Below are 24,161 nucleotides of genomic sequence, written 5' to 3' on the forward strand. Positions count from 1 at the left end.
AGTCCTGATCGGAAGGTAACGTCTGATTCCAATTGAGTCTGAAACCGTATGATCGGGCCTAATTTCAGATCATGTGATTGGATCTGGACATCCCTATAAATCATAAATATATATTTAAAGGTGTTACAGCCCTATGTATGTGTTACCTCTTTAACCCTAAGAGCTGAACTTCAAAGTCGTAACATTTAAATGGGGGCTCGTCCGGGATCTTTTTAATAAAAACATACCTGACATAGTTATTCGGACAATAGTGAGGATCCATAGGGGTCTTCTCTATGATATAATTTCTTGTTTTACTTATTTGTGCGTGTAATCATCAGATGGCTATAATTTTACAGAGACAAGGTTTTTTATTTATTGCTCTTCAGTGAATTATTAACAACAAACAGACTAAAATAAGTATTCAATAAAAGCATCACTTGATTTTGCCATTTACATCAGCGTTCAAAAGATCAAACCACAAATGCTTCACACTTGCAACCAACTGATTTCTAGCATATAAACAGTAAAGAAGCAATGTTACGAGGTAAAAACCAAAAGAGTGAAATCTGCTGACTCACATTTGATCTGGAGGTCAAACAGGAGCACATTAATGGTGGGCCTCCAGTCTGGTTTTGATCCCAGTCCACCGATGGCTATGGACGTACAGCATCCAGGAATCCAGCCTCCAGGCTGGGGGTGTCCCACAGCACCCTGCCTAAAAAAATAACCAGAATAGAATAAAAGACAAAAGTGGACAAATGAGAAGACGCAGATGCACATGTGTCAAACGGAAAGCTTGTGGTCCCAGAACAATCATTCTTCTATCCCTTTATGAAGGCTAAATGAGGTAACACTAGCGTGGGTATGGAAAGGTCCGTCCTTGAAATCAGATCCGGCGACGCTGTGTCCGACTCCCATATGCTGCTGTTTTACACAGAAGCACAAAGGGAAAAACTCTAGTGATGCAAACGGATGTAGAGCCCTGAACATACAGCTGAATTCACATTAGCCCTCCTGTGAAAAGTGTATTCTTTTTTAAATATTGTGATGTTTAACATCAAGGAAAAGTCACGGCATTTCCTATAATATTTTTTCTTCTGGAAAAGTCTTGTTTCTTTTTGTTTGGCTGGAATAAAAGTTTAAAATAGAATTAAAAGTGAATATTATTAACCCCTTTAAGATTTTTTGGGATTGGCTACAAAATAAACCATTGTTATCCAATAACTTGCTAAATTAACCTGTTTAAGTCCTTAAAGCACTTTATGTTAGTATATTAAGGTAAAAATATTATGTACTGTTATCATGGCAAAGAAAATAGAAACTAGAAAAGTAACGTTCCTAAACAAACTTTTTGGTGTTTTGAGAAATCCTCGTCAAAGAGTTTGAAGTAGTTTTAAAATTTAAATCATTAAAGTAGTTTTTAGGAAGTTTGAATTTCATTGCTTGGTGGTTTCTAAGGTGTTGCTAAGACGTTGCTAGGCGGTTTCTAAGGTGTTGCTAAGGTGTTGCTAGGTGGGTGCTAAGCTGTTGCTAGGCTGTCCTGAGTGGTTGCTAAGGTTTTGCTAGGTGGTTGCTAAGATGTTGCTGGGCGATTGCTAAGGAGTTGCTAGGCTGTTGCTAGGTAGTTGCTAGGGTGTTCTGAGGGGTTGCTAAGTAATTGGCGAAACATTGCAAGGTGAATGCAAAGGTGTTGCTAGGTGGTTGCTAAGGTGTTGCTAGGTAGTTGCTAAGGTATTCTGAGTGTTTGCTAGGCAGTTGCTATAATAAATCATCATAGTTCTAGTATGAATTTGCATGTTGCTAGCATGTTTCTAGCATAAATTAGCATGTTGTTAGCATGTTTCTAGTATAAACTTGCATGTTGTTAGCATGGTTCTAGTGTAAATTAGCATGTAGCTAGTATAATTAGTATATTTGTTTGTATGTTTCCAGTATGAATTGTTATTAGTTTGTCCAATGTGAAGTCAATGACAGTTTTTTTACAATGGAAGTCTATGGGACAAGTCTAGGTTAGTGCCTAGTTAGTGCCGTAACTGGTTGCTAGAGTGTGGCTAAAAAGTTAAAAGGTCATCAGTGATTGACAGATTGGTAGTCTGAGTTAAATGAGCCCAACCTGTAAGACAGTCTGGCACAAATTTATAAGGTCACAAAGTTTGGTCCATTGTTAAGTAAATGGAACTTTTCCAAATTTTCCGGGTCACTTTTTGGAAAATCATTAGTCAGATCAGTTGGAAAAGATATAGCAACCCGAGTCAGACCAGTTTAGAGGTTTGGTGTTAGTTTGATGGTTGTAGTATGAACGGTCTAAGAGGAGATGCGTATAGAAATTAGTCTCAGAAGAAGAAGAAAAAGAAGTAGTATATCAGTATTGCCTTTCTCAAGCCACCATCACTAGTTATTAGAAACTTGTTATTAAAACTATTATGTTTAAAAATATGTTGAAATACATCTTCTCCCTGTTAAACACTATAGAAATCTGTTTTAAAGTTAGACAGGAGGGCTAATAATTGTGCCTTCAGCTGCTTTTGTCATGACAGATGAATCTGTAGCAGTAAACAGATCTTTATTGCTAAAAGATTGGCCTGCTGAGTTACTCTGTCTGTATCTTTCCGTGAGCAGAGGAGGATCTAAAATTTAATCCTCACAGTGAAACGGGCACAGGCTGATCTGTCACAACCCTCTGTGAAGTCCACTCAAAGTACATCTCACAATCTTCACTTCAAAGCAAGATTCATCTTGATCCAAAACCTTGTCTGTTCAGACCAGATAGTTTTCATTTGAGAGAGAGAGAGAGAGAGAGAGTATGTAAACAGAAAATGCCCTCAGTGGGTGAATGGCTATACATTACAGACATTTATTTTTTGATTCGGCGTAGTCCCTTATTTATCAGGGGGCGCCACAGCGGAATGAACTGCCAACATTACAGACAGTTAGATTCCAAATAACTTTGAAAATCTGATAAGTGATATCCACAACCAGTCTGTAATTCATTTGAGTGTTTGAGTGTTAATGTGCTAATATTTACTACAAGGTCCCATTAGTATGCTAACTAACAGTGACTAATCTATTTGTTAAAGAATTTATAATCTTAAGTTAGTTAAAAATGCAACTGAATTTTTTAAAATAGAGCTGAATACTAGTTAATTTTATCTCATGTATACTAATTTTAACAAATAAACGTTTTTTTTATAAATAAGTGCCTTAATTAAATTTACTTAGTTAAAAAATAAACACTTTTTACATAAAATAAAAATAATGAACAAGTCTGGTCTTGACTTTTTTTTTTAAATATCAGAACAACATTTCACTAAATGTGTTAAAATGCAGAAAATATTAAGTCAGATGACTCTGTTAAAAAGATGATTGATGAAGTGATACTCTTTATTATTACAACTGTTTTTCACTGGAAAATAATCTTTTGCAACAACACTGAAGTTACAAGCTTTTCTTCATGTCATATTTTTCTGCGGTTATGTCGACTTACAAAAAAAATTATATATAAATATATATATATATATATATATATATATATATATATATATATATATATTTTTTTTTTTTTTTTTTTTTTTACAAATATGTGTGTGTGTGTGTGTGTATATATATATATATATATATATATATATATATATATAGGTATTGAACAAAATAAAGTTATTATTGGTTCTATGGATTTGCCATAATTGTTCCTGAGCAAAATGTTAGTTTGTTTTATTTTATAAGCTATTGATAATTTTTATAAACATGTATGTTTAAAACATATACTGTATATTCATACATAAATTAATTATTACATCATAAATATATTTTAAAGGTTTTAAGGCCCTATATATGTGTTACCTCTTTAGCCCCTAGAGCTAAATTTTAAAGTCCTAACATTTAAATAGGGGCTTGTCCGGGATCTCTTTAATAAAAACATACCTGCAATAGTTAGGATCGATATTGGTCTTCTCTATTATATCATTTCTTGTTTTACTTTTTTGTGAGTGTTATCACCAGATGACTTTCATTTTACAGAGACATGCTTTTTTATTTATCGCTCATCAGTGCATTTAAATATTAACAACAAACAGACTAAAACAAAATGAAACAAAAGCATCACTTGACTTCAAAAAATAAAGCCAAAAATTTATTGTCAAGGAAACAGATAATAGATCAACATTTACAGGTTGTAAATTGTGAATCAACTGAACTGTTTATATTAGGCATGGGACGATAATCGGTTTCAAGGTTTACCACGGTTTGGAAAAGTCAAGGTTTTAAAACAGCAAAATGTTTCTATTATACCGTTCCTAAAGTATGTGTAAGGCTTTTTAAATGTGTTTTTTATGTGGTGTTAAGAAATCAGTGTATTTTTATCTAAGAATATTATATGTCAGATACCAGCACATGCCTAGATCATATTAATTCAACCTAGTTTCAAAAGCTTTGTTTAACTTTTTAAACATCATCGAAACACTTGTTTCTCGCGAGAGGGGTTTAAGATAAAAAAAAAACGGTATATTTGCAGTTCTGGTCAGGAAAACTGTTAACTTGATTCAACTCGTCCTAAAATAAAGCCTCGGGTCAGGAGTCAGTCGTTCATTCACACACGAACACACACACACACACACACACACACACACACACACACACACACACACACACACACACACACACACGTACGTCAAGTCAACAGCTGCGCACTGACAAGTTGTTGAATTTCAAATGCACGGCTGCCATAACAACGCGTGTGTTTTGGATTGGCTCTGTTCTACCGGATTCTGCAACTCGGCAACAGAAACTTCACGAAGCCACTAGTGTTTACACACTTAAACCGCTTTTGTTTTAGAAGCGACAGGAGTTTTTGTGCTTTTAAACAATAACAAAATATACAATATGTGCCATTTTAAACGAACAGAATGACCTCACGATAAGCTAAATATAGTCACACAGGCTTATTGTACAGTAACCCATAGAAATGCACAGTGCAGCAGCGAGCCAATAAGCGCGTTGATTATATTTATTTATTTATTCCTCAAAAAACAACATTATTCTGCAACGAAACGAAGCTTAACCTTTTCGATGAAGCGTTTATAAACGTGACATGCACATGCAAGTTTTTATTGACGCGGAATGATCAGAGAATGTCTATATTTACGGTATTTTTTATACAAAAAGTATACAGTACAAAGACCTAACGATAATGTAATAACGCATCGTACATCTCGTCATCTTACAGACACTAAAAATAAAAGGCGAAATACATGTGCTACATTTTGCGTGAGTTGTTTGATGCGCTTACCGATGACAAAGGTTCAGCAAATCGCTCTGCTTGTTTTTGTTGTTGATCCGTTGACAGTGTTTTGAACACGAAGCTCTACTGTAGTTACTTCCTATTGGCGAGACGGGCTTGTTGTTTTTGCAGCTTGCCGCTCCAGGACAGAGGGTGGCAGCAGTGCAACAGGAAATACATAGATATGTTTTTGGACATTAATCCTGAATGTTTTCATCAAGTCCATTATTTTGATGCATCGTCTTTTGATATCACTAATCATATGTTGGCAAAACCTGTTTTACTATATATATCAAGCGTAATAAGGCTATCCGTACCCTTTTCCAAAGAGAACTTATTACTGTACCTTATATTGAATCTTTTTGGATGTCTTTATTAAAGGATCAACTGATTTGCTGGAACAAAAACTGTGGCTGTTACCACAGAAATATCATGTTAGAAATAAAATTAAAGAAATATCCTGTAAACTTCTCCACAGCTTTTATCCAGCAAAACATTATTTACAAAAATGTAATAGTGGGATTGATGTAAATTGTATTTTTGTAATGAATATGAGGAGACTGCTTTACACTTATTTTGGCATTGTGCATACTCAGTCAACTTATGGAGTGAGGTGCAAAAATGTATTAATAACAAATTACAGTGTTCAAAACCTCTGTCATTGTTGTGGGAAAATGTACTTTTTGCCTTGTCTATGTACCCTAATCAAGAGGAAAATAGTTTTTTTTAATTAATTTAATTATTTTGCTAACAAAATTTTACATTCATAAAAGTAAATTTACCAATAAGAAACCGAATTTTAAGGTGTTGATGACTGAATTATGCTTATATATTAGTAGTGTCAAAGACTCTCTAAATAAGAAAGCCCTACGCACTTTAAAACTTTGCGAACTCTACAATGTATTTATTTGATTATTACATATCAACATTTTGTATATTTGTATTTGATTTATGCTTGCTTAACCCCTGGCATGTATATTTTTTGTACTGTTAAAATGTTATAAGATTAAAAATGAAATAAAAAATGTAAAGATGTGCACTTTATAATTATGAATCTTATTTATCATGTAAAAACAATTTCTTCGGATAAAAATTTTATGCTGAAGACACAAATATATGCCAGTTTTGTCATTTAGATATTGAAACAAAGTATTAGTTTCAACATAAAATATCTGTAACACTTATCTTCTTGTGGGAAATGACTAAGTTGGGTTTAAGCATAAAGTATCTAAAAGTGTTTAAGGATAAAAAAATGTCTTATATATTAAATAATGAATTGTCTTTTCAGCTTAATTCATTTATTAATCTGAGGTTGCCACAGCGGAATGAACCGCCAACTTATCCAGCATATGGTTTACGCAGCGGATGCCCTTCCAGTTGCAACCCATCACTGGAAAACATCCATATACACTCATTCACACACATACACTATGGACATTTCACCCACTGTATACCGCATGTTTTTGAACTGTGGGGGAAACCGGAGCACCCGGAGAAAACCCACTCGAACACGGGGAGAACATACAAACTCCACACAGAAATGCCAACTGACCCAGCCAAGGCTCGAATCAGCGACTTTCTTGCTGTGAGGCAATTGTACTCCCCACTGTGCAACAGTGCTGCCCTAAATAATTTGTGGATAGGCTATCATTAAAATGTTTTATTCATAAATGAAAATTTTTCAAATTACCCCATACTAGTGGTGTTTAAAGAAGAATTTGTCACATATTTGAAGACATTAAGAGAGATGAAAAGTCAAAAAGCAAGACATTTATATATGTTATTAGAGGATTTTGGTTTGTTTGTTCATTCATTCCTTCAGCTTAGTCCCTTTATTAATCAGGGGCCACCACAGCAGCATGAACCACCAACTTATCCAGCTAATGTTGTACACTGCGTATGCCCTTCCAGCTGCAGCCCATTACTGGAAAACACCCATTCACACTCATACACTACGGACAATTCAGCTTACCCACTCCACCTATAGCTTATGTCTTTGCACTGTGGGGGAAACCAGAGCACCCGGAGGAAACCCACAGGGAGAACATGAAAACTCCACACAGAAATGCCAACTGACCCAGCTGAGGCTCGAACCAGCGACCTTCTTGCTGTGAGGCAACAGTGCTAACCACTTAGCCACCGTGTCACCCCATTTGTTAGTTTGTATAGCTTATTTTCAGCCTATTTTTCCTTTAGTATGTGTGTATTGTGTAGTGGCAGTTTTCTTTAAAGAGGCGCTCTCTGTGGTCAAGAAACAAAGTCTTACCCGGGATGTCTTTTCAAAGTTTTATTCTTTGCAAAGAAGGTCACAGTCATACAGCAACAACAGTTTTTGCAGAGTGGGACACTGAAGTCAAGTGTGTTCACCCTTTTATCTGGTTTGTACTGCTTGCAAGGTCAAATCCTAATAAGGCCCATTCTGTACGTGCATGAAGTGCTTCGCTGTTTCTGCTGTAAGTTTCCACTACACATGTTTAAATAAAAATTAATTTCCATTACAATTGTCACCATCATTCTGTTGCACTGTTGAAGCTTCAGTCTCAAAAGCAAATACCTCGTGTAAACATACCTGCCCTTTCTGAATCTGGATTTGGAATTGCATACATTTACTTACTTATTGTCTTATTTATGTAATGACTTTTCTGACCGACAGGTGGCAGTATAGTTATGTCGCTGAGAAGATCGCAGACTAATCCGTGAAGAAGTACAGGAGGAAAAGTGCGGTTAGTAAACATTCCGCTAAATGTTTCAGGTGTAGAACTATCTAAAGATAATATAACGTATAGCATAAGAGTAAAGCTTAACATATATTCGTAGCGTCGTTCCTGTGGTGATGTGTTTGGTGTGTTGTTTGTGCTCATGACGTGAAATTAGCGACACACGTGCAAGGAGTCGCCAGAAGTTCTTACAGTCTTCGTTTAGGAGAAACTGGATTTTATGTTTGTTTCGTCATGATTTAAACTTTTTAAAGATTATTAACTTACTATGGATGAAATGCCGTCACTTTCGAGTAATGCCCGCGTTGATGGGGAAAAGGTAAAGAAAAAGAGAAGTAAACCTACGGAGCAGCATGAACTCACTGAAAGTCCACAGGAACAGGCTGAGAAACGCCTTAAAAAGAAGGAGAAGATGAGAAACAGTATTAGGGAAACGGATATTAATTTGCAAATAAAGAAAAGAAGAAAGCTAGATGATGAAGGCGAGACTCCTGTGTTGGATGATGGTGTCTCAAATCAGCATGAAGCACAAACACAAGAGCTTCAGGGTTCAAGGGAAGGGAAGACTTCTAAAAGAAAGAAAATGAGAGAAAAACTGAAACAGACAAACTGTGAAGACATGGCAAAACAACAGACTGACATCAGGAGAGAGCATGAGGATGAGCCAAACACGAGTGATCATGAAAGGGGTCTTCTTGATATAATGATGGGTACTAAAACACGCAAGACGAAGCAACTACTCTCAGATGAACCTCTAGTTGATTTAAATGCTTTGGATGAACTGAATCAATTTTGCCCTAAAATCACATTAGCATCCCGAAGCGCACGTGATATCAATAAAATGATCAGGATTGACCTGCCAAGGTTCAAGGAATTCAGAAAACAAGGTAAGCTGATTCTGTTGAATGTGTGTATTAGGTATGGGAGGTATGATAACCTTGCATAAAAATACCACGGTTTGAAGGTTTCGTGATTACTGCTCTTTTTAAATCTCTAAGTAAAAAACAAAAACTTTTTTTTTGCCTTTTGAACACAACATGTTTTATTTCAAGAAACATTTTAAATAATTTATAACAGTAAACATGTCAGGCTAAATAGTTTAAATAAATCATTGACTTCTGCAGTCTTCATTAGTTTTGAAAACGCATATTTCTTTACAATTTAATGTTGTATTGGCATTTTTAGATATCATTTCTGCTGGGGATACTGTTGTCCTTAAAAAAAAAACATAAATAAAACATTTTACATATACCGTAGGACCGATATAGCAGAAAAGCTTGTTAGTTTTAAAACTTTGACTTTTCCAAACCATGGTGTGCGTTGAAAACTGTTACCGTTCCATGCCTAGTGTGTAATGTGTATATATAAAACTTATATAAATAGATATAAAACTAATCTGTCCACCACATAGGTGTGGCATATTAAGTTGGTTATTAGACAGCATGATTATTGCACAGGTGTGGCTTAGGCTGGCCACAACAAAAGGCCAGTTTAAAATACACAGCTTTATCGTACAGCATAATGACATCACAAGTCACATATATCACAAGTTTTGAGGGAGCATGCAAATGCCATGCTGACTGCAGGAATCTCCACCAGAGCTGTTGCACATGATTACCATGCTGTCTAGCATAAAGCATAATTTCAGAGAATTTTTTAGTTGCATGTTTTGCCTTTTTCTCTTACAGGCATCGAACTGAGACATGGAAGATTTTCTACTGCAGAAAATGAGAGGTTAAGACAGAACGTAAGCAACTTTCTGGCTCTCACAGGAGTGAAAGATGCCATCAAGCTCTTTCATCCCAAACGATTCCCTAAAGAATCCCAAACTCTGGCAAATTTGAAAAGGAAGTACAGTTTTTTTGTAAAGATTGGTGAGTGTTTTTAACCTTTTCTATAGATTTTTAAAAAATTAATATAGCTTGTTTATTTTATGAAAATAAATTTACATTTAGTAGACCTTTAAAGTGAGTAGTGATGAATTAAGCATTTTGAGTGAAGTAACCCATTAATAAACACTTAAATATTCTTTGAACATTATAAAAAAATGTGAAATTTGGTTGTTTAACAAAGATCTTCTTTTTTTTTTAATAAAAACAGCGGAAGGAATTCCCAGGCCTTGTCATGATGTTTACACCCGTGGAACGAAGATTTATGATGATAGAAACAAAAAGGGAAAGTAAGTAGAATATAATATTTACATAATCATATCATAGTTCTGCCCTGCTTTAAATTTTGTTCCTTACTTAACTAATTTCTTCCTTTTCTCAAAAGTTTTACTGAAGAAGAAGAAAAATCACTGCTTAAGTATTATACACTATATGGTCCAGACTGGAAAAAGATTTCTGACAAGACAGATCGAAGTTCTTACTCCCTTGAGAAGCGGTTTTCACACCTTAGTAAGTCTAATTCATTGAACGTCTTCTCACATTTGTCAACTATGCTGTCGATTGCAGGTTGTTTACAGATTTTTATATCATCATTATTCATCATCACACAGGTAAAATAAGGGGACCGTGGACTACAAATGAGGTGCAGAGGCTTTTAAGGGCTGTGCGTGACCATGTTGTATCTGTGCTGAAGTCTGCAAACCCCAAAAAAAAGAAACCAAAAAGAGTCAGTAGAGAAATACTGTACCAAGCATTACCCTGGTCCAAAATTGCTGAGAAGGTAAAAACTCGATGCTGGACCAAATGCAGAGATAAATGGTAAGAGAGCACTTGTATATTGTGTTGTTTTTTCTTGCATTTTATATTATCTTCTTTTTTTATGGTCAACTTTGTCCTGATTTTCCTTTTTGACCTCTTAGGATGTCCATACTAGCTTCCCGGATGTCCTCAGGGATTACATTTAGAGGAAGGAAAGCTCAGGAGGCCAAAATCAAACTCATTAGAGCGTAAGAAATCTTGCTTTTACGTGCTAGGATTGCTCGCGTTATCTTAACACGTTTTTCACTGCCTGAATTGTACTTAAAATAGTAATAGTGTTGTAATAATGATGTTTTGACACAGGATGTATGAAATGCAAGTGGAGGATGTTGTGGATGTTGACTGGGAGCATCTTACAGCTGTTTTTGGGTGAGAATTATTTACTGAGTGTATTTGGGACAATATATCCATCATTTTCAGGCCGATTCTTGCCATTTTTAAAGGAACAATAGGCTTATTTTACAAGTCCCTGAGAGTTAAATAGTTTTAATCCATTCTGCTAGTCTTCAAGTCTGGCATGAGCACTTTTAGCTTAGAATAGATAATTGAATCTGATTAGATCGTTAGCATCTAATTCAAAAATCACCAGCTAAAAACACTATTAGGACACCTATATTTCACTAAAAAGTGTAAATTGGTTGTTTTTGCGTTATTTCAAGCAAATTCGTACTTCCGGTTTGAAACAAATTTTTGAAGCTGCGTCACGATCATGACATAATAGCGTTGATTCCAGCGTGCAGACTGGGCGTCTGTGCCAGAGTGTGTCTTATTACGTCTTACAGTGTGCTGCATTAATGCATGAGTAAGGCTTGGTTCAAACCAATCAGCGCGCTCTATTGTGCAACTTCATTAATATTCATTAGTGTCATCGTGTTTACACGACAGAGACGCCACGTTGTGTTGGCAAAACAAGCATGAAGTGTTGCTTTTATAGTTTGCTGCCGTTAAGTTTTGTTTTCTTTTTCTCTCTGTGAGAGCTCAGCTGGAGTCACGTGAGAATTAACAGTGTACGCGACGCTCGACAACAATAACTTACGTGTCTAAGGAGGATTATTGTTTACCTGAGATCCGGATTGGCTTGTAGTCTCCTCTTAATAAAGACGCGGCTCTAGTTGCTGGTGATTGTTCTGTCTCTACAGATTTGGTAAGAGAGCGACCAGTGCTCTTTGTTTATTCAGTTTGTTCGTATCGAACTAAGTTAACTATTGCACCGAGTGTAAACATGTTAGCACCACAACCAAACTTTAACCTCGTGTTGGGTTTTCACCGCATTTTGTGACCGGAATAACACACGCAGCTTTCTGACGCTACCTGCCGTGTGCATCTAAGTTTCTGGGAAATGCTGAGGGTTTTTTTTTCTCTCATTCGCCGTGCGGTATCAAACATTGCATGAAAAATACACGCTTAGAGCAGTTCCTCAAATCAAATATCTCGTTTGTCGCGAGGGGCATGAATGAATTCCCTGAATCAAAGAGCCAAACTGCAGTTAAAAGTCCACCATTTAATAATTTGGCAAATAATTCGACTACAGATGTCCATGTTGGTCAAACACCATCACTTTCTCCTGTGTGTGTGTATTTTGACTCTGAAACTCGCGCGTGCCCAAATAGACACTCCCACACCCTCCCACTTTAGTTCCTCTAGTCCCTCTACACTCCCCCCTAAACAGAGCTGGACACGCCCACTTTTCTGACTTTTTTCAAAGTAGAGGTGTGAAAACACCCTGCTGAAACGAGGGGGTTTCATGGCCCTTTAAAGCCTGACTCTTCTGTAGTTACATTGATTTCTGTGACCTACAAAAATGAAAAGTTGCTACTTTTAAGGCAGATATGGATAGGAGCTATGCAATCATTCCTGCACAATAATCAAGGAACTTTGCTGCCACAATATTGTACTATGATATCGTGATTTTGTTACATTTCCTTGAAGTTATGAACTGCTACCTGCATTGGTACTCAGCTAAATCCAATTTTTCAAATATTGTCAAAATTAAGCAAGAAAGATTGTATTTTAATTAATAATAAATGTGGTATATACAAAATAGTAAATTTTTAGTTGATGTGTTTATTGTAGATCAAAAGCTTTAATGTTTATGGATTAACCCAAAAATAAAAATGAGCTTTGCTTAAAGTGCTTCCAAACCTTTTAAGTAAAAACACTTATTTTTGTTGAACACAAAAGAAGATATTTTGAAGTATGTTATAAACCGGTAACTATTAACTTAAATAGAAGAAAGAAAAAAAAAAACACCTACCATAAAAGTCAGTGGTTATATCATCGTTTTGGGTTAAAAAGGTGACCAGGCCAGCGAACAAGGGAGTACTTTTAAGTATGGAAACAGATAAGAAAGACTTTACGATTCTTCAGAGTCAAACGAGTCGACTCTTAAAAAATGACCCTCATTACCATTAAAGGGATAGTTCACCCAAAAATGAAAATTGTAATTTACTCACCTGTTCCAAAACTGTTTTACTTTCTTGTGTTGAACGCAAAAGATATTTTAAAGAAAGCTGGAAACAATTTCAATCGACTTTCAACTTCAGTAGTATTTGTTTTTCCTACTATGGAAGTCAATTTTTACAGGTTTTTTAACATTCTTTGAGCCTTTTAAAAAGTGAGAAATTGTTTGATATAGGTTTTAAATAATACTAATAAATAAAATAAATGACAAAAAAATTAGGGCTGTCACATTAATGTAATCATTAACTGGAAGTTTATCTGTGGCTGAAAAACACGTATAGTTCATTAGGTAGGGGTAATTGGCATCTGAGCCCGGTTGCACAGGTTACATTATTATTCCAGTTGCCAGCAAGTTACTATAATGGTGCACCTGCTTGTTCAGGCATGATAATGCAGCTGCTGGTGTAAACATGCTTGGCGTCACATCTTTGTCCTCTTTGTCTCATAGGGATGTCCCTCCAGCATATGCTCAATCAAGGTGGCACCAGCTTAAAGTCTGCTATGTGCCAGATTGGCAAAACAAGTGTTTTGGAGGTAGGCGTTTTACTTTATAGATGGACCACTGCATTCTTTTGTTCTCCATAGTACATTCCATAGACACTCAAGTAGCAAAAAATCTAATCAAATAATTGGTTTAGAGACTCAACATAGTCTTGTAAACAACTTGAAATCTCAGGACATTTAGTTGGTGTACAATTAAAAATTTGATATAAAAAAATGAAGTTTAAATAGCCTTTTATTGAATGTCTGTGTTGGTTTCTTTCAGACATTGTTGACTTTCTCTACGAGAACACTTTGCCAGGTCTGGTAAAAGAGTGCAAAGATCTTGATGATGATGAACTTACGGTTGACCAGATGAACAGCTTCCGGCTAGCAGATATTTTTCAAGACATTAATGAGGATGAGTGCTGTGACGATGATGAACAGACTGGCCAGCAAGAAAACAACCACTCGTCTTAATCAGCTGTATAGATGAATTGTGAGAAGTCAATCTAAATATTCCAGTGACTTAAAGAAAATTTTAGGTTGTACATATATTTTTTTTTATTCTTGTGTTTTTCAATGAGTTGATCAGTAAATAAATTCAAGTTCTAATGCATTTTAAAAGGATTTCGACAAGAAACATGTTTAGATTTTCCATAGACGGGTATCAAACATGGATGATAAAGGTAAACAATGGGCAGCATACAGCATTTAGTCATCTTGGTGTTACAGTAGATCAATCCAATTACATTTTCAGACCAGCCATGGCCCGATGCAGTGGGTCAGAACTCCAGAAGTCATGATCCCACCCCAAGAACCAGCCTGTAAAGGTTGGAAGTTCAAAACCCTGCTTCACTGTAACAATAGGGGTTCTCTTATCCCTACCGGCAGGATCTGATTCGATGTATTTGGCCGCTAAATTGAGAAATGTAAAGAGATGCATGGTAAGCTGGTGAAAATTTACCAAACATCAGTGAAAAATTGTGTTCTGCTTACCTAAAGTTAAAGCTTCACTCTTTTCATCTTCATTTGCTTCATTTCCAATCCAAACAAAGACCTTGGGGACCATAATTTGAGTATGAAAGTCAATCGCCTGTTTATACTTTGGAGTACATTTTATTACTGGTTTTATTTTAAACCGGTTACCTGATCCCAGGTGTCCAGGATCATGACATCATCTGGAGCCAAGTCTTCCTGAGTCATCTCTCCTGGCACCTCTTCAATCTAGATTGCGAAAACAAAGTTGTGAAAGCAAGCAAAGAGTGAATAAGAAACTGTTCTGTCTTAGTTACTACAATTGTTTTTAAGGAGTGTAATAATATTCAAACCGAATCGTAAAGACTGTGGAATGCTCCATTCGGTTTGAACCACATTCTCTCAATGCAAATTGATGTTCCTCCCCCTTAGCAATCTCTCACCTTCCACCAAGCTCAGTCTCTGAGCACTGGTCATATGAGCTAAGATTGATGAAGGCTACACAGCGATCCAGATAACCCAGTCAGGGAGAGAATGTGTGCTGACACACCCTTGTTTTCAAAAGTATGTGTTTAAAACAACCACAGATTTTTGAAACTAAACCTGTTCTGCGTGTGATCTGAAGCTCATGTGAACTCAATAGGAGTATAGCAGTTGATTGGTGTATGGCATTAGTGTATCATTACACCCCTTTCATTTTTACATTCTTGACAACATGGAAACTCACAAGGAGTTGTCCTGTCTTGTTGGAACATGCAAAGAGTCTGGGAGGATGGCTGTCCATTTTGTTTTTGAGCCTTTCAGAGGTGCGATACTCTGCTTTTCCCCCAAGAGCAGTCCAGAAGACATCTGTGTAGAAATCATAATTTTTAAAAAAAAGTGTTCAATGAATATATGAAAACACTCCCCTGACAATGACTGCAGGCCCACCTCCTTCTGCTCCTTCTGATATCTCTGAAAGGGTCACTCCTAAAATGCTGCCAAGCTTCGCGGCTCCATTCTTTTCTGCATCACTTGTACCCTGACCTAGCCACAGTGTAGAGCCTGAAGGAGTCACTAGAACAAAGGCATCGTTGGAGTTCAGGCTGGAGGCCACAGGATCAACCTGTTTCAGGCAAAATTAATAGCATTTGTTTAGGGGAACCAAACCAACAACTTCTAAATGAAGAACAATTAAAAAAGGGAACTGCATTGTACAATTGTATACCGAAAACGCATGTTGATTTTGACTCACCTCAACAGCCCGTGTGTGGCCAGCAGGGTTGGCACGCACTTGGAAAAGACGGACTTCAGAAGCTTTTGATTGGCCACCCTTGCGTGAAGTCCCCCCCATGTACACCACCATTGGTTGCCCACCAAAGATACTCATGAGTTGAAGAGGTTCTTTTCCTTGAATTACTCGCACCTTAATAAACAATCACATTCAATCTGATATTAGTTACTTCTTTTGATGTTCTAAATCAGGAGTGTCCAAATCAACTCCTGGTGGACTACTGTTCTGCAGGGTCCAGTTCTAAATAAATAAACCCAAACCAGCTAGTCATGGAACAAAAAAAAGAAATCTTCTGGTCTGTATTTTGGTAGACCCAAATACAGCAAACATCACCTGCACAGCACTCCCGCCAAGCTCTGCATCAAGTTGGGCAGCCAGAATGGCAGAAGCTCCTTTCTCATCTTGACTTGACTCCTCTCCTTGCCTGTGAATGTAACAATTCTCTCTATTTAAAGAACCTTCACACTGAGACTCATCTTGTTGACTACCAAAAGTGAGGTTAAGGAATACACAAAAACTACTGAGTTTTGTTACCCACTTATGCTTGTGTATCATAAATATACAAGATCTATGGATTATGACCAAATGCTTAAAAATTCTGTTTGTTTTCAAGGTTCAACATGCATAGAGGACTGAATGGATTCCAGACTTGGGTTTGCAGCTCTTACCACATATATATAATCTGCCCCTGACGTCCGCTGTGCTTGTAGGTGTACAGAATGATGTAACTATCTCCTCCATAGAACTGCCCATAAATAGATAGATCCACTGGAACCTTATCTGATCCCTCAATACGCCAGATCTTACCAAAACAAGACCAGTTGTCCATTCATTATCATGCTAGAAAGTCAATTAATATTTGCAATCTTTCACATCAGTGCAAAGCACACTTTTACCTTTTTGTCTCCCTTCCCATCATCTACCATTCCATGCTGAGCAGCCATTGCCTCTGATTTATGCAAAGACGATGCATCAAAGGGCACTTTCTTGATCTTGGCAATTTTGTTGGGCACGTAGGCTTGCCCCATACCCTTTGACTGGTCCGTGTCACGCCAGAACTTGAAGAATTGTTTGAAAAGAGGAGTCTCTCCATTCTCAGGGATGATTTGGACTTCGGTGTGTTTAGGATAGCCCATTTGACTGATGAAGTCCTCTGCTGCTTTCATACCTGCACTCCGCTCCTCTTTATTAGCCTCTTTACCTGCATTATTAAAGAAATAAGAGCACTGATTATGTCTCGAATTGCATATTTTGAATGAATTTGAACCATGTCAAGAGCTGACCTTTCCAGACAAATATCTTGCCATTGGTACCATGGTCCAAGATAAAGCAGTCAGCAGACTGCAGGTCACTCTGGGAAAAGGGGTTGTCCTCAGAAACCAAACTCACAGACATGCTCCCACTGGCATTTGACACCTAAGCAATAATGACCACCAGAATAAACTATTTTGTAGAGTCTGTAAGATCATTTGTAATAAAAATCTAAAGTTTAGCTAAGTGTACCTTATACAGTTTGGCTGATTTCCTGTTGGATGCATCAGTTTTGGTGTCTTCAGACTGAGCGTCAGGGAGATCAGGCTTTGGTCCAAGAATCTGACAAAATATTGTAGAGTCATTAAACTCAGATTGTAATACTAAATGAATATTAAAGACTGGAATACAATGCATCAGAGGTTCCCCCGCAACTTTCCCAAACTATTCCCTTCGCTTAGTACCCCCAACACTGCACCATTTGCATGTTTCTTTTAGAAGTCTTGTTATAAGCTGAAAAATGTAGTAACATTTAGGATGTACTCACACTATGCTATCCGAACCGTGCCCAGGCCCGTATCATTTGAGAAGTCTGAGTGCTCTGAATTGGACTCAGGCACAGTTCACTTGGCCGGCCCTAGCCTGGTTGGAAGAGGTGTGCCAGAGCGCGGTTCACTTGGGCTCAGCGCAAATGCAAGTGCGCCTGAGCCTGAAACTGAAGACGAGATGTGACTTTTACGGGACTGTTTGATATGGATTTATTAATCATTCTTACTGTTAATTAATCGCAAACTGTCGTAGATTATTAAAGACGCAAAGCCCTCACTGCATGACAGCTGCACCTTCAGCAAACCTCCTAATTCCTGCAGCATGAAGACTTTATGAGTGTCAAAGGTGGCTGATCTGTTCGGCGAAATGTTTAACTGCATCCCAAACGACTAGAACGATAAGACTAAAGAAATCACTGTGCTGAGCGAAAACGCTTACTGAACAGCGCATCATCGATGACGCAAACGTGCTCAAGCCCGAATGTAATGTGAGGGCTGTCGGGGGAGACGGGAGGAAGGACAAGTGTGCTTCTGCCCGGTTTTAGGCAACTGTACATAGTGTGAGGACGCCCTTAGTCTCGTTAGACTTTAACATTTTTTTATTTACTGGTAAAGTTGGTCTGGAAATTGCATATTTAGAGGTATCACAGTGTAAAAGGGGATGGTAACATCAAGTACAACTTTAAATTATACTAACCGCTAATATTTTATCATTTTCGGATCCTTCTTCGCATACAAAAAGCTTTGCTCTCCCACAACACTCATTATCACGAATGTCTTTGGAAATACTGGTGGCCTTCAGTCTCTCAAACTGGTTACACTTGGACCCGCACCACTGGTATATTTCCTAATGGAAATATAAGAGAAATAGCATGAATAAATGGGAGACTTAATAATAAAAAGCAATCAAGAAAAAAAGGCGTCTTTCACCTGTCCAAGGTTTAGGATGAAGCAATCACCCTGGTTGAAGCTAGCCCAACTCATGGGTACCTCAGTGGCCCGGACAACACGCCTGCCACTCACATGGAGAAGTCGCTTCACATTTACTGCACCAGACGTGTGTTTGAATCCAGAGGCAACTCCACCTTGCTAAAGACGATTATATAAGAGGAATTAAATGAGAGGGTGCTCGCTGCAGAGCCATTTGAGGAGAGGTGAGCTCCAGAGAGGGGGAGCATGAGCTGTCGCTCCTCCTCCTGTAAGCTGTTTTAATGCGTACACCAACCCTACCCCCAGTGACATCACTCGTAGAAGAAGTGCAAAAAAGGTGGAGCTCAAGCTTAAGCTCCCCCTCTCTGGAGCTCACCTCTCCTCAAATGGCTCTGCAGCGAGCACCACTTGAATTAAATACTGACCGAAGCATGGTAAATGTACTAACGTTACCCACCATGTATTTAATGCCGGATTTGAAGTAGCCAAGAAAGGTTTTTGACTCAAATCCCTGGACTTCTCTGTACTGGATGGGTTTTCCTCCAAGGAAATCATCCATTTGGACAGTGAAGATAGCAGCTGCTCCACTCTCGTCAACTGTACATGCTTCACCTACAATGGTCATACACAGGGTTTCAATAAACATGTACACCATTTACTCACAACTCACAACTTAGCAGAATGCTCACCAATCCAGAAATGAAGGTCATATTGCAGATTGCCTGAGTTTTGCTTGATGGTGTTGAGAACGAGGTATGTATCACCCGTGTAGAACCCACCATAAAGATTCTTAGGGACAGGCACCAAATCAAGGTTTTCAATCCTCCACACCTGCAGGCCGGTCTGCTTTCCTGCCTTCTCAAATTCTGGGTGGTGCACCATGATTCTGTTTGAAAACAAAAGCCATTGTGATGGTTATAGACAATAGTCATATTTTGCATGCTGGCATGTTCCACATACACAAAATGTGGGTAAAAGCATCTTAAAAGTTGACTTTACTTAAGTAACTAAGCCAGTTGCAACTTGGAAATGATAAGTTGAATTAAATTTTATAATTGTACATGAATCATTTACTTAATGTTAGGATAACAGGTTTACTCACTTTATTTTTAGGTCAGCTATTTCCTTTAAAAGAAACAAGTTTGCTCGCTTGTTTTAAAGTGTACACTACCTGACAAATGTCTTGTTGCCTATTCAAGTTTTAGAAACAACAAATAATGATCATTTGGCATTAGAAGTGGCTTATAATAAAGGCAGACCTCCAGATTACGCTTTTTTTTACCTAAATAAAATATGATCATGCCTTGATTTTTAATTATTTAATCAGGACAGTAAGGTCTGACTTTGCTTAGACAAATGTCTTGTCACTTAACAGAAATAATGTACAGTATAGAATATAAAGTCATGGTGCAGTAGAAAAACAATGAATATTGTGTTTGACTCCCATGAGCTTGGAGGACTGCATCTATACATCTCTACAATGACTCAAATCACTTATTAAAGTCATCTGGAATGGCAAAGAAAGCGTTCTTGCAGGACTCCCAGAGTTCATCAAGATTCTTTGGATTCATCTTTAATGCCTCCTCCATCTTACCCCAGACATGCTCAATAATCTTCATATCTGGTGACTGGGCTGGCCAATCCTGGACCTTTTTTGCTTTCAGGAACTTTGATGTGGAGGCTGAAGTATGAGGAGCGCTATCCTGCTGACAAATTAACCCTCTCCTGTGGTTTGTAATGTAATGAGGAGCACAAATGTCTTGAAACCTCAGGCTGTTGATATTGCCATACACTGCAGATATCTTGCATGCTGAATGTAACCCCAAACCATGATTTTTCCTTCACCATACTTGGCTGATTTCTGTGAGAATCTTGGGTTCATGCGGGTTCCAGTAGGTCTTCTGCAGTATTTGTGATGATTGGGATGCAGTTCAACAGATGATTCATCGGAAAAATCTACTTCCTGCTACTTTTCCTAATGATCAACTAGAAGTCAAGTTATTACTTGTTGCTCTTACAACTGGGATCGACAACAAGACTTTTGTCAGGTAGTAGGCTCACTCTGGGGGGATTTTTGAGTCTTAATCTGTTCACAACTTTCTCAGTTTCAGCAAATGGAATAATTTTTGATGACTAATCTTATTTTGACCCATATTTTGGGAAAATGCTTCAAAAATTCAACAATTACCTCTAAGCGGGTTTACTACCCTTTCGTTATATTGGTGGCTTTTTTGCCCCATTGACTTCCATCATAATAAAAAAAAATTTGATAGCAAAGCCATGACATCATATAATCATACATTCTTGATTGTTGGTGGATTTCCCTGTTGCAAAGAGGTAAAACTTTTTACTGTTGATCACAAGAAAACAGCTTAGTTTCTCTCTTAGAATTATATGGAGTGTAGTGGATGTGTAAGAAAGAGAGACCATTGCACACTTACTCAGACAGTTGATATGTTTGAAAAAACAAACAAATAAGCACCTTAGCTCTCAGAACATAGTTAACATAGTAAGTGTATTTATACTCCACACTCTAATTTGTTGTTTTACTACATAGTAACTTGTTTTACTTCAAGTCCATATAAAAGTAGGAAACTTTTTTGCACAGGCCCATCTATAGGGTTAATGCTGGCAACTGATGATCAACACTAGAAATTAAAAGTTGTATCTCTTCTCAACAAGGGAAAACACTAACAATCAAGAATACTAGATTATTTGGCATCCCTGCTGATGCCTAGGCTGGTTGGCTGGTTTTAGCTGGTCGACAAGGCTGGTTTTAGAGGGGTTTTGGCCACTTCCAGGCTGGTTTCCAGACATTTCCAGCCTGGTCTTAGCTGGTCAGGCTGGGACATGACCAGCTAAAACCAGCTTGTCCAGCCAAAACCAGGCTGGTCAAGCTGGTTTTAGCTGGATTAGGCTGGTCATTTTCCAGCCTGACCAGCTAAGACCAGGCTGGAAATGGCTGGAAACCAGCCAGGAAATGGCCAAAACCCCTCTAAAACCAGCCTGGTCGACCAGCTAAAACCAGCCAACCAGCCTAGGCTGGTTTAAGCTGGATTTTTCAGTAGGGTATGGCATTACATGGCTTTTCAATCAGTAAATGTCATTATAATGGAAGTCAATGGGGCAAAACAGTCACGAACATAACAAAAGGGTAGTAAATTTGAACTGTACACAAGGGTTAATAATATCAAAACAAGGAAGAGAACATTGTTTTTATTTCCCATTACAGGGATGATTATCTGCATTCATCAGAAAGAACAAAAGCAGATCATAAATTTGTTCTAGTGTTTCTTCAGTCAAACTGCTCTCCTGGTATGAGGTGGACGAGTCTGGTCGTAGCCCCAGGCGGAGACCTCACCCACCCTCCCAGTAAAATGATACACCAGAAAACATAAGTCTCTTTCAGTTAGCAAGGGGTGAACAACAATGCTCAACTGGCCACTCAACGACATTCCAGTTATAGACAAAAGGTGAAGTTGCTCAGCTGATGTAGTACATTTTATATTATAATAACAACTTGCACATTATCATGTTTTTATTTTATTATTATTAATATTTTTAGAATAATGAAAAAATAAATTAAAAGGCAAGCTTTTTTTTCTTTGCGCACACACAAGACACGTTACTTATAACGTTACTTACCAAGTTACTTCTACCTAATGCATTAAACCAATTGTGGCTGCTTACGGTGAGGACGCTTGGAGAAAATAAATAATTAACAGTAATAGTATATGGTATTAACTGCGATTATGCTCGAGGAAACAAGTTAAAGATGCTCCCTATTAGCTAAAAAAGCATACATTAAAATAATTTCGCTAGCTAAATAGGTTTAAAAGAACCATATGAGGCATACCTGTTATTTTTAACTTCTTTTGAATGGCGTTATCAACAGATCAGCGATGGACGACTGCAGTGTGTTTAGGCAATGAGCTTCCGCAGGTACTGGGTGTGACACCTTTCACAGGTTTGGCTCATTTGCATATGAAGCCTCTCCTTCGTCTGTCGAGGATGATTTCTTCTTCCAGGAGTGTGTAGAGTTCGGGAACGCGATAAACCACAAGTTTGTCTAATTAGCCCTATTTGTATAAACCATTATGAGGGATGTAAACAAAAACGATAGTCCCAAAGTTTTTCCGGTTTTACATTTTTTCTATAGCTTCCGAGAATCCAAAAAGAGGCACATATTGATAATCTTATGATAGCTGTTTTGACATTAACTTATGATAGAATTGCCTGTTACAGGTATAAATAGTTTGAGAACAAGCTGGAAATGTTCATGGGCCAATGACATGACCACATTGAAATGGTCTTTTAAATAATTGTTTAAATTATAATCCTTTTATAGTGAAATGAATGTTATTTTCCTAGCGTTTATCTGGTGTGTGTGTGTGTGTGTGTGTGTGTGTGTGTGTGTGTGTGTGTGTGTGTGTGGTGCCATTATAGGCTCGCAGTGGGTTTGCTTTATATACAGAGAGTGTTCATTCATTCATTCATTCATTCATTTTCTTTTTGGCTTAGTCCCTTTATTAATCTGGGGTCGCCACAGTGGAATAAACCGCCAACTTATCCAGCAAATGTTTTACACAGAGGATGCCCTACCAGCCAAAACCCATCACTGGGAAACACCCATAAACTCATGCAACATGCAAACTCCACACAGAAATGCCAACTGACCAAGCCGGGGCTCAAATCAACCGGCTGTGAGGCTACCCACTGTGCCACCACACCGCTCCTACAGTCAGTATGTCTTTTTTTATTCCTAATATATTGCATGAAACAGCTAAAATGCATATATAATACGCAGAGTAACAAAACTATTATCCTATTATCCATAACATTTAATACATGTCATTTTAAACTTATAACGTAATAATGTGTGGGTCCTTTGGCTTGACTTGACATTTATGAAAAAAAAAAACTATTTCTGGCTTTCTAAAAAAAAGTTTCCCTCTAAAAAACAGAACAGAAAGAATTAAAGGGTTTATTACAATAAATATTTTAAACAAATATATTGGGTCAATAATAGATCTTATTATAATGGTTAGACATTAAAATAAAACATGACAGATTCAGAATAAATATGCAAAGTTTGATTATATCCTAAAATTGTATAAAATACAATAAAATATATATATAGTCATAGTCAACAAACTATATATATATCAAAAACGCTTTTCAAAAACGCTTTTCAAAATTGTCTTAACACAAGAATGGGTGATCAATAGTTTAGCACAACTTTAATAGAAGAGTGGTGAGGATCCAGTGGTTAGGATAGAAGAGTGTGCTTGTGTGTGTCAACAATCATCAACTCCACAAAAATATAAACACAACACTTTTTTTTCTCCCATTTTTATGATTGAACTTAAAAATTTAAAAACTTTTACTATCCACACACAGTTTGTCAATTATTTTTCGCGCATTTGTGTAAACACTGTGTGAAATCTTTTGCAATTTCAGCAAGATACCAACACACACTGTACGAATCTGTGCTCGCACTATATGGTTTGTGTGCTCACCTGTGGTGGAATAAGTACTGAGAAATCATTCAAGTTAAAG

The 24,161-nt window shown here is 37.4% G+C and overlaps 4 protein-coding genes across 8 annotated transcripts in view; 1 reads left to right on the forward strand and 3 right to left on the reverse strand.

Moving 5' to 3' along the window:
• The window catches only part of tbcelb (tubulin folding cofactor E-like b), a 46,041-nt gene extending 40,662 nt beyond the window's left edge, over nucleotides 1-5,379 (reverse strand). For 2 of the 3 annotated variants that reach the window (XM_073951571.1, XM_002662169.8), the window contains exons 1-2: nucleotides 5,267-5,379; nucleotides 561-697 (exon numbers count right to left, since the gene is read on the reverse strand). The gene's annotated coding sequence lies outside the window, so the exon portion shown is untranslated. Of the gene's footprint in view, nucleotides 1-560; nucleotides 907-2,627; nucleotides 2,736-5,266 lie in introns of those variants that run through there. The other variant, XM_073951570.1, reaches the window with a different exon arrangement.
• cntrl (centriolin) overlaps nucleotides 1-24,161 on the reverse strand; it is a 548,241-nt gene that overhangs the window by 372,330 nt on the left and 151,750 nt on the right. The gene's annotated exons all lie outside the window — the stretch shown is intronic.
• ttf1.6 (transcription termination factor 1, tandem duplicate 6) lies at nucleotides 7,949-14,249 on the forward strand. 3 transcript variants are annotated; one of them, XR_012406457.1, is made up of 9 exons: nucleotides 7,949-8,861; nucleotides 9,663-9,848; nucleotides 10,075-10,153; nucleotides 10,249-10,373; nucleotides 10,475-10,682; nucleotides 10,784-10,870; nucleotides 10,986-11,465; nucleotides 13,103-13,676; nucleotides 13,909-14,249. XR_012406457.1 is itself a non-coding variant. In XM_005168641.5 (9 exons), the coding sequence occupies exons 1-9, from the start codon at nucleotides 8,243-8,245 to the stop codon at nucleotides 14,100-14,102; spliced, it is 1,650 nt and encodes a 549-aa protein (XP_005168698.1). In that variant the 5' UTR covers nucleotides 7,949-8,242; the 3' UTR covers nucleotides 14,103-14,249. The 3 variants fall into 3 exon arrangements, 2 of the variants coding, with proteins under 2 accessions (XP_005168698.1, XP_068077650.1); XM_005168641.5 differs by having other exon boundaries at nucleotides 10,986-11,051; nucleotides 13,591-13,676; XM_068221549.2 differs by lacking the exon at nucleotides 13,103-13,676 and having other exon boundaries at nucleotides 10,986-11,051.
• gsnb (gelsolin b) lies at nucleotides 14,167-22,521 on the reverse strand. Its single transcript, NM_001089344.1, is given in 16 exon segments — nucleotides 14,167-14,540; nucleotides 14,622-14,682; nucleotides 14,772-14,849; nucleotides 15,328-15,449; nucleotides 15,531-15,705; nucleotides 15,835-16,005; nucleotides 16,207-16,297; nucleotides 16,542-16,675; nucleotides 16,770-17,074; nucleotides 17,157-17,289; nucleotides 17,377-17,466; nucleotides 18,370-18,519; nucleotides 18,603-18,761; nucleotides 19,060-19,214; nucleotides 19,292-19,488; nucleotides 22,459-22,521. Coding segments are annotated over 15 exon segments (2,187 nt in total). The 5' UTR covers nucleotides 19,485-19,488; nucleotides 22,459-22,521; the 3' UTR covers nucleotides 14,167-14,370.

This window comes from Danio rerio, chromosome 5 (genome assembly GCF_049306965.1).
Source record: "Danio rerio strain Tuebingen ecotype United States chromosome 5, GRCz12tu, whole genome shotgun sequence".
Classification (NCBI taxonomy): domain Eukaryota; kingdom Metazoa; phylum Chordata; class Actinopteri; order Cypriniformes; family Danionidae; genus Danio; species Danio rerio.